Source organism: Schistocerca serialis, chromosome 4 (assembly GCF_023864345.2).
Source record: "Schistocerca serialis cubense isolate TAMUIC-IGC-003099 chromosome 4, iqSchSeri2.2, whole genome shotgun sequence".
NCBI classification, from domain to species: domain Eukaryota; kingdom Metazoa; phylum Arthropoda; class Insecta; order Orthoptera; family Acrididae; genus Schistocerca; species Schistocerca serialis.
This window is the reverse complement of record NC_064641.1, coordinates 736,536,712-736,549,510: the sequence shown is the minus strand read 5'-3', so window position 1 is coordinate 736,549,510 and position 12,799 is coordinate 736,536,712. Positions and strand designations below refer to the sequence as shown.

Below are 12,799 nucleotides of genomic sequence, written 5' to 3'. Positions count from 1 at the left end.
GATATGTATCAAAATGGATATTTGTTTCGTTGTTTGTTCATTTCTACGTGTTTCCATACCATTCATTCGATTACAATGAAACTCTGGTAAGCTGTTGTGTATGCACTTGCTAAGGATTCTGAATTAGTACAGCCACATTCCTACAACTCCTGTAGTGAAGGAGGTGGGCATATGGGTTCGGAAACCACCACATGTATAAATATTCGATCACGACCGATATCAGTAGAGTCCATAGTTTTCGGTGGCGCTAGAGTCACTGGTCACAGCCCCACTGACGTTCTACCCCTAGACGTGTGTGAAACGAAATGACAGAAAGACAGTAACCTGTCGGCATATATCTATAACATCTAAAGTAATTTTTATCAGACTTGCAAAAATATCAGTTGCGAAACGGAAAAAAATTGCTACAACAGTCAGACTGCCGAAGTAGAGCTATTGTTGACGGTGGTGATTGTAGGATGTGACATAAAAGCATTACTCAAGGAGGCCTGGAGAAATTTCAACCAAATTTGGTAAATACATGACTCACTATTTGCATAGAAATGCTGAACTAATAAGAGACCTCTATTACCCCTAGGGCAGAGGTAAGTCAACTGAATACAGGAAAGAATTTCCAGAAGGTTATTGTCAAACAATTATACATGTCACCCCTTATTACCTTACATTTAATATGAAGAGCAACTTGTGTTGTTCAATGCGTCAACCAGATCGCGAGAATGAGTACAGCAGGGAGTAAATAAGTTTGTCAGCATGTTTTGGGGCCAAAGATCATGCGACACGTTTTTATATCACAATTAGGTATGAAGACCTGTCTGGAGTAGCATGATGTCAATCAGCGAAGAAGCAGACAGTTTCCTCAGAATTCAAATGATAATGCAGGAAAAAGTGTCCAATTTATTTGGACCACCCATCAATCAGCTTGAGTGCCTTCGTTGTAGCTTTGTTTTTTTCAAAGATATGACCAGCAGTATGACTTTTTTAAATGGTACCCTGTAATTTTTTATTCGGTAATTCATTTCCTCTCCTAAAGACCTTTTCAAAAATGTATCACAGTGTACCATTCACTGAAACACAACGTTACTCATTACATAACACAACATTGACGTTGACGCTCCCAGCGCTTAGTGCAGGTACTCGGGGTAATGAAACACATCCACGTGCCGACGTTGACAGAGGACAAATGTAAACATAAGTAGAATGCACACCAGTCATTCCGTCAACCGTCGTCAGTTGAAGAGTTGTGTGAGTAGAATGGACGCCAACGAAGAGAAGGTAGAAATGCTACTCATGTATGGGGAATCTTAGTTAGCAGAACAGTAATTGCTATACTGTTTTCTTACGTACAGGTACATTTACTACAGTAGTGTAATTTTAATTACTGTAGTGTAGTGTAGGCATACAATAAAGGCTGTCCTTCGTACAAACTGCATCGACAAAACGTTTCTTTTATTGTTGTTGTTGTTGAAGGTAGGCGAAATTATACGCAGGCAGCGGAACTGTACAGGGAGCGATCTCCTGACAAGAACCCACCTTCCCGACGGACGTTTTCTCGTCTTGTTGCGACGCTTCAGGGAAGTTTCAACACACGACAACGCAATCGTCGTAGGACTCGCACAGACGAAGCTACCAAAGTTACTGTTCTCGCTTCCGTTGCTATGAATCCACATGGGAGCACACTACAGGTTGAACACGAAACTGGCATTCCTAAAACCAGTGTACATCGTATTCTTGCACGTTACCGGTTCCATCCTTACCATGTACACCTACATCAAGAATTGAATGGGAATAATTTCCAGAATCGTGTACAGTTCTGTCAGTGGGCACAGCAGCAAATGCTCGCCAACCCGAATTTCTTCTCCAATGTTCTATTTACCGATGAATGTTCCTTCTTAAACAATGGACAGGTAAGTACAAGGAACATGCATTATGGGTCCAGCGGCAACCCACCATGGATTAGACAGGTGGAACATCAGCGTCAATGGAGACTTAACGTCTGATGTGGGATGCTTGGTACTACACTTATTGGCCTTTATTTCATCAATGGTAGTCTAAACGGCACCGCGTATGCCAATTTCCTCAGACAAATTCTTCCTCCTCTTTTGGATGAAGTGCCGCTAAGAACCAGAATGCTTATGTGGTATCAACACGATGGATGTACAGCACATAATGCCTTGCTTGCAGTCGTGTTCTGAACCGATGGTATCCTGCCAGATGGATTGGCCGAGGAGGAACCGTTACTTGGACTGCTAGATCTCCTGATTTAAATCCTCTGGACTTTTTTCTTTGGGGATGCATTAAAGACATTGTCTATCGCGATATTCCAACAACTCCAGAGGACATGCAGGAGCGTATCGCGCTTGCTTGGAATTCTCGTCAGCAGACAACACTGGAAGCAGTAAATATTTCTTTCATTCAACAAGTGCACCAGTGTATCGGTGTCCAGGGTCACCACTTTGAGCACCTTTGAATGGTCTACTCCTGGGCAATGGTACAGGAGAGTCAAATTAAATTTTGTGCTATGTTTTTACTTGGTTTTCATTTGTTTCCTGACAACTCCAGCAAGTGGACGAGTTTGTGATCCCGGGCTCAAAGTCAATGTTGTGTTATGTAATTAATAACATTGTGTTTCAGTAAATGGTACACTGTGATACATTTTTGAATAGGTCTTTAAGACTGGAAATGAATTACAGAATAAAAAATACACGGTGCCATTTAAAAAGTCATACCGCTGTTCATATCTTTGTAAAAATCAAAGCTACAACGAAGGCGATCATGCTGATTGATGTCCCCCTGACGGATAAAGAACATTTGCTTGAAACATTTTGTAATTTGCATCTCGACAAACAGTTATTTAGGGGGGTCAAGATAAACGTGACATCCTGTACATGGTGAAGCGAAATTCGCGAACTCTGGCTTCGCAGCGCGACTCCTCACATGCCAGAGATAAAAAAAATGTCTCTCACAAAATTTCGTCCTGCGAGTGATCCGGCAGGAAAAAGGGTGTTAATGAGTGGTAATCTGGCAACAATGTAACTACATGCTTAGTAATTACCTCTGTCAGTAAATGGCAGTCGTGCTGTACATTTGGTGCAGTGGATACAGTTTTGGGTTAGCTTGCAGGAGGTCAAGGCTTCGATCCTGGGTTGGGATATATTTTGTAACGCGAACATAAGAAACACGTGGTTAGAGAAATAAGGAATAGACAGTTGAAACAAATGACCTATCATAGGATAGAATAACCACAAAACAATATAAATTTCGTGATGCTAAAGATGACAGCATAGTAATGTAACACATCTACTTGACATTTGTACTACACGTAATGTGAGCGCTCAGATGTCGCACATTAGCAACCAGCGACAATAATAATGTCCATATTAATGACCGCACGACTTTCACAACAGAATAAGTTGTCCTCAGAACAACAGATGCTCAAAGCGACATCCCTGCACATCCAAACATTGCGAAACCCGCCGGTTCATACAGCTCTGGACCCTTCCAAGCAAAGCTGCGTCCATAGTAAAAAGAGCAGCGTGAACACGCTATGACAATTCTACCATATTCGTCAGCTGAGTAGAGTACACGTGCTCCTTCAGGTGTCCCCACAGGAAGAAATCCAGGGGATGTAGATCAGGTGAATACGATGGCCATACAACTGGACCTCCACGTCCGAGCCATTTCCCTGGAAATTTTCCGTCCAAATGCTGTCGCACATTAATTCCAGAGTGTCGAGGTGCACCATCATGTTGGAACCATATCCTCTGCCGAACATGTAGTGGACCTCTTCCAGAGCGTTAGGCAGATGGTTTGAGGGGAATGCATAATACCTTCGTGCAGTCGACTGGTCAGGCAACATATAGGGGCCCAAACACCTGTCGCCCAATATTCCGGCCGAGACGTTGATACCATAGCAGACTTGATATCCACGGTTGCGAGTGACGTGCCGGTTAACCTCACACTAATGGTGGGCATTGTGATTATTGAAGACACCCCTCACGAGTGAATGCTGCTTCATCGGATCATATTAGGATGTTCACGAAATCATCGTTGGCTTCCTGTTGTTGTTGGAAGCATTCACAGAATTTGCATCCGCTGATGGCGATCTGCAGAATGCAGGTGCTGCATGAAAGCATAATGATAGGGATGCAGCCGATGCTCGTGCAGCAAGTTAACGACCGTGCGTTGTGAGACACGCAGCTGCCTCGCTACGCTACGTGTACTTCACTGGAGCTCTTCGTGTATGATCTCCAGAATAGCTTCCTCTGTAGCTGGAGTACGTCGAGTCCATGGACGACCTCTGCCACGCGATGGTGGAAGAAGAGAACCTGACTCCCGAAGGCGCAGCTCCAGCTGACGAAACACATTTTTATCTGGATGGAGTTGACGAGGATATCTAGCAGTTTACTTATGAGCGGCAACACCAGCTCGGCTATCAGACGCAACGCGGACCAGCAGCATACCCACTTATTCATCGTTTATGTATGCCATATACAATATGTACAACAACCAAGAGGGAATAATAAGAGTGGACGATCAAGAACGAAGTGCTTGTATTATGAAGGGTGTAAGACAAGGCTGTACCCTTTCGCCCCTACTCTTCAATCTGTACATCGAGGAAGCAATGATGGAAATAAAAGAAAGGTTCATGAGTGGAATTAAAATACAAGGTGAAAGGATATCAATGATACGATTCGCTGATGACATTGCTATCCTGAGTGAAAGTGAGGAAGAATTAAATGATCTGCTGGACGGAATGAACAGTCTAATGAGTACACAGTATGGTTTGAGAGTAAATCGGAGAAAGACGAAGGTAATGAGAAGTAGTAGAAATGAAAACATGAGGAACTTAACATCAGAATTGATGGTCACGAAGTCAAAGAAGTTAAGGAATTCTGCTACCTAGGCAGTAAAATAACCAATGACGGACGGACATCAAAAGCAGACTCGCTAAGGCAAAAAAGACATTTCTGGCCAAGAGAAGTCTACTAATATCAAATACCGGCCTTAATTTGAGGAAGAAATTTCTGAGGATGTACGTCTGGAGTACAGCATTGCATGGTAGTGAAACATGGACAGTGGGAAAACGGGAACAGAAGAGAATGGAAGCATTTGAGATGTGGTGGTATAGACGAATGTTGAAAATTAGGTGGACTGATAAGGTAAGGAATGAGGAGGTTCTACGCAGAATCGGAGAGGAAAGGAATAAGTGGAAAACACTGATAAGGAGAAGGGACAGGATGATAGGACATATGCTAAGACATGAGGGAATGTCTTCCATGGTACTAGAGGGAGCTGTAGAGGGCAGAAACTGCAGAGGAAGACAGAGATTGGAATACGTCAAGCAAATGATTGAGGACGTAGGTTGCAAGTGCTACTCTGAGATGAAGAGGTTAGCACAGGAAAGGAATTCGTGGCGGGCCGCATCAAACCAGTCAGTAGACTGATGACAAAAAAAAAAAAAAAATGTATGCCATACGTCTGCCACACTGTTTTAGAGATTTACAATGAGAAAATTCGATACGCGTACGTATGTACATTGCAGTCTGTCACGGGCTCGTTACTCCGTTCTTCACTAGTCTCTCTCTGGTGGGTTGCGCATAACGTACAAGCACGCCGTCAGTTGTACACGCTGTTCCACCTAACGCGCCTTACCCGTCTGACAGATATTGTTCTGCATGATTCATCCCGACACCGCTAATTGTGAAATGTTCGGTTTCGAATTACACTGTTTCTCTAACGGTAAATGGGAATGCTGTGTGACTAGGACCTCCCGTCGGGTAGATCGTTCGCTTGGTGCAAGTCTTTCGAGTTGACGCGACTTCGCCGACATGCGTGTCGATGAATACGAAATGATGATGATAAGGAGAACACAACACCCCCCCAGAGCGGAGAAAATCTCCGACCCAGCCGGGAATCGAACCCGGACGATTAGGTATGACATTCCGTCGCGCTGACCACTCAGCTACCACGAGCGGACTCTCTAACGGTAATAGACGTGATGTTTCCACAATATGATTGATAGAATAATAATAATTCACTGATGTACGTACTAAACAGCATGCGGTTACCAGACTCAGTGTTGAAGGGCATAATTAGTGGGACCATAGTGATAATACATACAGAGTTTGAACATTATTCGCAAAGCATGTTGCTAGTCCTACTGGCAGTATAAGGCTCTAACGAAACGTAATAGACCTGGACGAGGCAAAAATAATAGTTGGTACTAGTCTATGGGGCCATTGTGGTAGGGTACGAAGAAAACAGGTTTAAGTGGTGCGAATAAATTCACGCCCACGACGTGCAAAGGGCTTCTTCCAAAGCTGACCAATCTTCCATTTCTGCTCTTGTAGTATGTAAGTGCAAATGTTTTCTAAACGACCCGCTGCAATCGCTGTTGACCAGTAAGACACCAGATACCGTACGACCTGGACTACATTTACCAAATAAAAAACATATGCCTCAACGCAGAATCGATCTATCGACCTCCTACATGCTAACCCAAAACTCTATCCACTGCACCAACTCTACAGCACAGGTGATATGTGCTGACAGAGGTAGTTACCACACATGTGGTTACAGTGTTGCCAGATTGTCACTCTGCAACATTCTTTTTCTGCCGAATGTACTCGCCGGACCAAACTTTGTAACAGACATTTTTTTATCGCTGACATGTGAGGAGTCGCGCTGCGAAGCCCGAGTGCGCGAATTTCGCTTCACCATATATATATATATATATATATATATATATATATATATATATATATATACGAGGCCTGTTCAGAAAGTAAGCTCCGATTGATTGCCAAATTGAAACCACAGTGAACATCAGAAATGTTTTACTTGTAACAATTAGCTACACCTTTCAGCTACTTCTCTACGTAGTCGCCGTTCTGACTTAGACTTTTGTCATAGCGTTGTACCAACTTTTCAATAGCTTCATCATAGAAGGCAGCCGCCAGTGCTTTCCGCCAATTCTCCACGCTGGCCTACACCTCGTTGTCTGTGTCAAAATGTTGTCTTCAAAGACAGCGGTTCATGTGACCAGAGATGAAACTCAAGGGGAGACAATTGCGGACTGTATTGTGGGTAATCTCACATTTCCATTTGAAAACGATGCAGGAGCATCTTCATTGCCCCTGCAGAATGCGGCTGAGAATTGTCTTGAAGAAGAAACAGCATGACAGTTATGTAATGTTAGCTGCATAGCTTCAGGCGAAATTTCTCACCAGGCCCTCGTACTTGGCGGCAGACACTATTTTCTAGACATCTTTACGCACTCACTGCGAGCTCAGAAATGAGAAGAGCGACGTGATGCTAACTGGGGTTATACTAGAGACACTACCCAACACATCTGTGCAAAGCTTTATCGGATTTTCATAGTCGTTTCCATTTCGCGACCGATCGGAGCTTACTTTCTGAACGCCCCTCGTATATACTGTAAAAAGCTAGTTTAACGTAAAATTATTAAAAGCTGGCAGCTACGATAGAACGATCTTTTCATTCGCGGTGGTTTCCTGTAAGAAATAAAAATTTTAGTATACTGGACGAATAGAGGAATGTACTTGAATGTGTGAGTGTGTGTGTGTGTGGGTGTGTGTTTGTGAGGCGGGGACTGGAGGGGGGGGGGGGGGGGGGAGGTTCAGTTTAAAAGTGCTGCATGGTGAGGGGTAGGTGAGTGGAGGGAGGGGGGAGGGCTGGAAGTGTTCTCCTATTACCGGGCTGCGCGTATGCAACAGCATGCGCCGTCGGTGTATTTTTTAATGACCGCCGCTGACATATTTCCGCACCGCAGAGAGGCGTTTGTGGTTAAATGAAAAGGCAATTACCGTGGAATTGGCAGATTTATTCCTCCGGCGCTAATGTCCCCGTTTTTAATTACATTTGCCGAACAATAGTCTCTCGCGGTATTCAGCCGCAGGTTGATGGAATGGATGCCGCACTCAGCTTACGGGAATTTGTCACACAGGACAGCAGTCAGCCACCGGAGGGTATTTCGACACCGCTGTATGAACGAAAGGACAAAGGTGTTTTCTGAAGTGAAGGGATGGGGTAACTTATAGCTACCATTGTCTTGTTAGGGACTGGGTGTTGTGTTGTCCTAATCATCATCATTTCATCCCCATCGACGCGCAGGTCGCCGAAGTGGCGTCAAATCGAAAGACCTGCACCAGGCGAACGGTCTACCCGACGGGTACGACATTTCCATTTCCATTTTTCTGCAATCATCCAAGCAACTATGGGATTTCTAGTACGAGTAGCGTTCAATAAGTAATGCAACACTTTTTTCTCGCGCAATTTCGGTAGATAAAATTCGGAGGCTGTTGTGGGGCATCGTGGAATATCCGCGCTTCAGCGCCTATAGTTTCAAGAAGTTCCTATTGGTAGGAGGGCTATTAATAGCCTTCAAAATGGTCTCTGTAACGGAGGTACGTTCCAAGCAGAGAGCTGTCATTGAGCTTCTTTTGGAGGAAAACCAGAGCACCGCAGATATTCGTGGGCGCCTGCAGAAGGTCTACGGAGGCCTGACAGTGAACAAAAGCACGGTGAGTCGTCGGGCGAGGGTCTGTCATCATTGCAATGTCGCGCAAATCCGTCCGATCTCCCGTGTGCCAGCCAGCCGCACACAGCTGTGATTCCTGCATGTTGGAACATGCGGACACTCCGATGTGACTGACGTATCACAATCAAAAATCTCACTGGTCAACTGGATGTCTCTATTGGTAGTGCTGACACGCTCGTCCACCAATTGGGGTACTTAAAGGTGTATGCCCGCTGGGTTTCTCGCCGCCTAACAAAATACCATAAAGAGTAACGAAGGACTATTTTTGAGGAACCGCTTGCGTGTTACAAGGCTCATAGTGACAATTTCTTGTCGAATATCGTCACAGGCGATGAAACATGGGTTCAACACTTCGAACCGGAAACAAAACAGCAATCTACACTCACGCTCATGAATTACGGATAATGCTGATACATGGTGAAACAACGCTCTGGTAGGCGGTTTGCGGGTTTAAATCACCTCGGGGTATGACCATGCGGTGCATTCGACCTGCAGTCGTCGCACGGTCCGTGTGCCACGAAGTGTCACATCAAGATTATGGCAACGATTCCAGGAGACAGTACACGTGTCCAGGCACTACACTATCGGACGTCCACATTGTACGACACCACAGGAAAACCCATATATCACCATCACTGCCCGCAGACGGCCACGGAATACTGCAGGTAGCCTTGCTCGGGACCTTACCACAGCCACTGGAACAGTTGTATCCAGACACACAGTCTACAGACGACTAAACAGACACGGTTTATTAGCCCCGAGACATGCAAGGTGCATTCCACTGAACTGTTGGTCACAGGAGAGCCCGTAAAGCCTGGTGTCAAAAACACAGTACATGATCATTGGAACAGTGGTCCCAGTTTATGTTCACGGACGATTCCTGGTATAATCTGAACAGTGTTTCTCGCCGGGTTTTCATCTGGCATGAACCAGGAACCAGATACTAACCCCTTAATGTCCTTGAAAGGGACGTGTATGGAGGTCGTGGTTTGATGATGTGAGGTGCGATTACGATTGGTACACGTACACCCCTGCATGTCTTTGACAGAGGAACTGTAACAGGTCAAGTGTTTTGGAACGTCATTTTGCACCGGTATGTCCGGTTTTTCAGGGGTGCAATGGGTCCCTCCTGATGGATGATAACGCACGGCCCCACCGAGTTGCCATCGTGGGGGAGTACCTTGAAACAGAAGATATCAGGCGAATGGAGTGGCCTGCCAGTTCTCCAGACCCAAACCCCATCGAGCACGTCTGGGATGCTCTCAGTTGACGTATCGCTGCACGTCTTCAAACCCCTAGGACACTTCAGGAGCTCCGACAGGCGCTGGTGCAAGAATGGGAGGCTATACCGCAGCAGCTGCTCGACCACCTGATCCAGAGTATGCCAACCCGTTGTGCAGCCTGTGTACGTGTGCATGGTGATCATATACCATATTGACGTCGGGGTATATGCGCAGGAAACAGTGGCGTTTTTTAGCATGTGTGTTTCGGGTTTTCTCAACTTATCGCCAATACTGTGTACTTACAGATCTATGTCGTGTGTGTTGTGGTTGGCAGGAGAGCCAACACCGTGTTACTAGAGGAAGCCAAAAGGCACGCGTTTTAGCTCACGCAGGCTGGCGTGAGGTCTGGAACAGGACAAGGAAATTAGAATTTAGAAAAAACAGACGTAGCTGGTAGAATACTTAACTTGAATCCATTAATGGTGAACGTCGCTCTTGACTGTACATGATTCAGTATCAATAGTAACTGGTAATGGCGCCTTGCTAGGTGGCCGTGCGGTTATAGGCGCTACAGTCTGGAACCGCGTGACCGCTACGGTCGCAGGTTCGAATCCTGCCTCGGGCATGGATGTGTGTGATGTCCTTAGGTTATTTAGGTTTAAGTAGTTCTAAGTTCTATGGGACTGATGACCACAGTAGTTAAGTCCCATAGTGCTCAGAGCCATTTGAACCATTTTGAGCCTTGCTAGGTCGTAGCAAATGACGTAGCTGAAGGCTATGCTAACTATCGTCTCGGCAAATGAGAGCGTATTTTGTCAGTAAACCATCGCTAGCAAAGTCGGCTGTACAACTGGGGCGAGTGCTAGGAAGTATCTCTAGACCTGCCGTGTGGCGGCGCTCGGTCTGCAATCACTGATAGTGGCGACACGCGGGTCCGACGTATACTAACGGACCGCGGCCGATTTAAAGGCTACCACCTAGCAAGTGTGGTGTCTGGCGGTGACACCACAGTGTGTGTTCCCTATGTGCCTATGCTATTAACGCTAGTTTTGTGTAGTTCCACGTTGTGTGACACCACATTCTGCAATTATCCTTACTTTATGAGCACGAGTGTATATGGTGGTGCCACTCCACATCTCCTCCGAAGAAAAAATTCAAAGCCGCTACCTCAGCCTGGCGACCGTCTTCTGGGACTCCGATGGGGCTATTCTGTTAGATGCCCTCTCTCATGGTGCAACGGTCAACTCCGAAGTGTACTGTGCTACACTCAGGAAATTGGAGAAACGACTTCAGCGTGTTCACCGCCACAAATATGCAAAGGAAATTCTCCTTCTCCATGACAACGCAAAGCGCCATACAAGTCTGCTCACCCGACAGGATCTCACAAAACTTCATTGGACTCAACCTCTTCCACCCTACAGCCCATATCCAGCACCTTCCGACTTCCAACTGTTTGGCCAGCAGTTCGTGGATGAGGGGAGTTTACTGATGCGGCAAGACGCTCGCCCCGACGTCAACGTACGCGGGCGCACAGGCTCTCCTAATAAGGAGATTATATTGAAAACAGGGTTTTTTAGCCAACAGAATGGGGAATAATATGTTGTTTTGGAACCCTGAATAAAACCAACCTGCTTCGAGAAAAAAATGCGTTGCGTTACTTATTGACCGCCCCTTGTATATCTGTATCATACTTCTTCACATCCGTAAGTGCCAAAACGCGAACCGTGCGAACTAGTACACGAATTCTCAACAAGGTTGATTTAACGCAGTGGGATGTTAAGGAGGTCGATCACGGAAACGATGGACAAACTTAACGAATACGGGACAGACATATGCGCAATCCTTAAATGTAAGAAAATGACGACCTCGAATTTCCGTCCGGCTGTCTTGATTTAGGTTTAACGCACTTTTCCCAAACTGATTTAGGGGAACACAGATAGGGTTTACTGTTCCGTTGATGACGTGGTCGTTAGAGACGGAGCATCTCTCGGATGAGACCAGGAGGTGGAGGAAATCGGTCGTGTCCTTTTCAGTGGAATCCTCCAACCATTATCATTCACAGTCTTAAGGCGATTAAGGAAAGTCCAAATTACTCTTCCAGAATGCGAGTCTTGGCTCTTAACTACTATGGCATCTCTCTGAAGCACTTGATAAATGAAGTAGCGTACTGCTCAGAGGCTTTACCAGCAGCAGAATATGCTCTAGTATCAGTCCCAAGGAACGAGGTATTTAGGTGGAACATAGGATTGACAGATTGAACAATTTATCTAGCAGTATAGCGGGAGCATGCCAAATACCGCGAATGTGTGGTGGTGATGATGCTACTGCTGATGATGATTATGATGATAACGACGACGTCGTCGACGACAACGATGATGATGATGTATCAAATGTGTTAATGTGATAAATGACGCTTTACAAATTGTCTTTTCGCTCTTCTCTGGATATTAAATGTGCCATAAGCTGCAGTACTCACTGGAATACTGGAAGGGCTGGCCGTCGCTCCAGTGGAAGTCCCCCTCCAGCGTGCGGTCGGTGGCGCCTATCCAGTAGGCCACGTCAGCGTCCTCGCTGCACACACAAACAAAAACATGCCACGTTACTGCTTTGTCAGCACAAAGTGAAAAACGCTTTCACCTCCTCTGTTTCGCTTCCCTCGATCCACACATGGTGAACATTCGTTCGTTTTTTTTTTTTTTCCCCTCTCCGTGAATAGGAATACTTTTCCGCTTGTAGATCGATGGTCCGCGAAAGTGGACCTTATAGTTCTAAAAACGGTGCGAAGCACATTGCAAGGTACTATTCGTGCTAGTTTATAGCAGTTCTTTCGCGGACAATGATTACTTATACAAATCGAAAAGGTATGTAGATAATTGTTGTGCTAATTACTAGTCTGAGAATCTATATTTTTCCTAACGATCTCCAAAAATCTAGATACTGAGAATTAGTTCAGACGTGTATAAATTTTGTTCGTTACTATGTAAAAACTCATTTTCTGTAGATCCTCGAACGTGGA

The 12,799-nt window shown here is 45.4% G+C and overlaps 1 protein-coding gene across 1 annotated transcript in view; it reads right to left on the bottom strand.

Annotated features, from left to right (window-relative positions):
* The window catches only part of LOC126474735 (uncharacterized), a 575,439-nt gene that overhangs the window by 506,020 nt on the left and 56,620 nt on the right, over window positions 1-12,799 (bottom strand). The window contains exon 4 of the mRNA XM_050102214.1: window positions 12,260-12,354. Coding sequence (XP_049958171.1) covers window positions 12,260-12,354 — 95 coding nt within the window. The remainder of the gene's footprint in view (window positions 1-12,259; window positions 12,355-12,799) is intronic.